This window comes from Salvelinus sp. IW2-2015, unplaced genomic scaffold, assembly GCF_002910315.2.
Source record: "Salvelinus sp. IW2-2015 unplaced genomic scaffold, ASM291031v2 Un_scaffold2123, whole genome shotgun sequence".
Classification (NCBI taxonomy): domain Eukaryota; kingdom Metazoa; phylum Chordata; class Actinopteri; order Salmoniformes; family Salmonidae; genus Salvelinus; species Salvelinus sp. IW2-2015.
In genome coordinates this window covers 101,422-104,381 of record NW_019943458.1, presented here as the reverse complement: position 1 = coordinate 104,381, position 2,960 = coordinate 101,422, and the positions used below count along the sequence as shown (strand labels likewise).

The following is a 2,960-nucleotide window of genomic DNA, read 5'->3' as shown; positions in this document are numbered from 1 at the left end:
GTTAAGTGTTGGAAGATGGGGGAGATATGGGGAAGCTGACTCATAGGGCAGAGGGTTGGATTGAATAACCCATGGCGACTCTGGCATACATGTGTGCCCAGGTTAGTGGCTGTAACCAATGAGGATTGTTACTTTCCTGATACACACACACACACACACACACACACCACATACACATTCAGAATTCTAACCCAAGCAATATCTCTTTTGTTCCCCTCTCCTCACAGGTAAATATGCCATGCGTGACCTTGTCCACCGGTTACCGGGAAGCAGCAATAGCAGTACTGGGGGCAGCGGTGGGACTAGCTGCGGTTCCGGGGGTCCACTAGCGCCCAGTAAGACCATGTCAGACGATACGGTAACGGCTATTTGCTGCGCTCTGCATGAGGTCATCACTAAGAACATGGAGAATGCCAAAGCACTGAGAGACGCCGGCGGGATAGAGAAACTCATCGGCATCGCTCGTAGCAAAGGAGACAAGTAAGGAAACTACACACACACACACAGGCATTGCAGGATGATCCTAGGATGACTGTGGTTAGGGCCTAACTCCTCAAGCTTTCCCCCCAGTGACTAGAAACAGGAAGTTAGTTACATGGTGAAAACAGTCTTTCATGACTGTGAGTCTATGAGCTCAGTGAAGCGTACTGACAGAACACAGCACTGACGCTACCAGAATAGAACCCCTGTCGCTATGGGAGACCGAGCAGGGTTTTCTAAACAGCCTTGGCAACCAGAAGGTCACGGTTTCTATGACACCAAACCGTTGTCAGGAAAATCATTGCGTAGGGTTTGTGAGTTGATGTATCACTATGGAGTTCACTGCAGTCCGTTCTGGGTAGCGRGTTAGTGTAACGTAACGTTTAGTGTAATGTTTAGTGTAACGTAACGTTACCCAATAGTCCCTCATTAATCTTCTGTGGTTAGGAACTGTGTCCATCCCCAGCAGGACACGATTGGCATGGAATAAAACTACAATTCTAGTCAGATGTTTAGCCATGCTTTGACCCATACAGGCAATGATTACTTCAGGCATCACACTTCTATTCATGACTAATATATTCACTATAACAATATGCATCCTGTGTTTTACAAAACATACACAAACATCCCACAACATCACTCCTGCACGGGCCCACCTGCTCACACCCCCATCTCCAGCGACCGTATCACACTCTGCCACATAGCCTCAAACTGCAKCATTTTGTTCATCTCTGTCGCCCATGCACTTTCAACGTTTAGATAATAAAGCATTTGACCTTTCCTGTTCAAGAACCATATGCTTTTTTTCCCCATCATGAAGCCTGTCAATGTAATAAGTTGGATTCTGTTGGTCTTTACTTGTATACAATACAATCAAAGTTAAACTCGTCTGTTCCGTCTATCATTGAGGAACCTGATAAAATGCAGTGGGCATTCCATGAAATGGGAGTCATAGTATGAATACATACAGCACCAGTCGAAAGTTTGGACACACCTACTCATTCAAGGGTTTCTCTTTATTTTTACTATTTTCTACATTGTAGAATAATAGTGAAGACATCAAAACTATGAAATAACACATATGGAATCATGTAGTAACCAAACAAGTGTTAAACAAATCAAAATATATTTTATATTTGAGATTCTTCAAGGTAGCCACCCTTTGCCTTGATGACAGCTTTGCACACTCTTTGCATTCTCTCAACCAGCTTCCTGAGGAATGCTTTTCCAACAGTCTTGAAGGAGTTCCCACATATGCTGAGCACTTGTTGGCTGCTTTTCCTTCACCGTGCGGTCCAACTCATCCCAAACCATCTCAATTTGGTTGAGGTCGGGTGATTGTCTCTCTCCTTGCCCACCCTTCTCCACCTAAGCCAAGCTTGTCCCAACCCTCCCTACCTCTCAGACACACTTACTTACATCAAATCAAATCAAATCAAATCAAGTTTATTTTATATAGCCCTTCGTACATCAGCTGATATCTCAAAGTGCTGTACAGAAACCCAGCCTAAAACCCCAAACAGCAAGCAATGCAGGTGTAGAAGCACGGTGGCTAGGAAAAACTCCCTAGAAAGGCCAAAACCTAGGAAGAAACCTAGAGAGGAACCAGGCTATCCATCCATCGACTTACTCATCCATTCTCATTCCCTGCCTAACATATGCTCTATGCTGCTATGCATCCACACGCCCATTCTCTCTCAACCCTCCTACACATATTCATATTACCATCCCTCACTCTTCCCTCACACCCCATTCATATATATACACACACACAAACACACACACACACACACACAACACGCACACACACACACCACAACACCCCACACACACACACACACACACACACAACACACACACAACAACACACAACACACACACACACACATCCACACACTTAATTCCCACACACAAGACACACATACACACACCTACATTCCACAAACACACCTACATTCCACACACACACACACACCTACATTCACACACACACACGCTACATTCCACACACACCACTACATCCTACATTCGACACACACACACACACACACACACCGTACATTCCACAACACACACCACACACACATCCACACAATTCACACACACACACTACATTCACACACACACACCTACATTCCCACACACACACACCTCTCATTTCCCACACACACACCTACATTCCACACACAGCACACACACCCAAGAACAGTTATTGGCATACATGCATATTTCCCCCTTTGAATTGGTATTGGTCAGTGTCCATGTAGTCTATTGGCATTGGCGTCTACTTCTATCCTTACTTGAACAACAGTTATTTGGGGAAAGTAGAGTATAGACTGAATTTGGGGTGGAGGAAAGGATGTTGTCTCAACTTTAACCAAGCATTACACGCCGGGTAAGCTGTGGGTCTCAGGGTTTATCACTAAATGTCTGCCTACGTGCCTCCTCGTTTATTGTTCCACAACTGGGAACTCTGT

The 2,960-nt window shown here is 45.0% G+C and overlaps 1 protein-coding gene across 4 annotated transcripts in view; it reads left to right on the top strand.

The window, feature by feature from the left end:
* The first annotated feature begins 226 nt into the window (after window positions 1–226).
* The window catches only part of LOC112073015 (catenin delta-2-like), a 61,747-nt gene continuing 59,013 nt past the window's right edge, over window positions 227–2,960 (top strand). For all 4 annotated transcript variants that reach the window (XM_070440015.1, XM_070440016.1, XM_070440017.1 and 1 more), the window contains exon 1: window positions 227–480. In XM_070440015.1, the coding sequence (XP_070296116.1) occupies window positions 239–480 (242 nt within the window). In that variant the 5' untranslated portion in view covers window positions 227–238. The remainder of the gene's footprint in view (window positions 481–2,960) is intronic.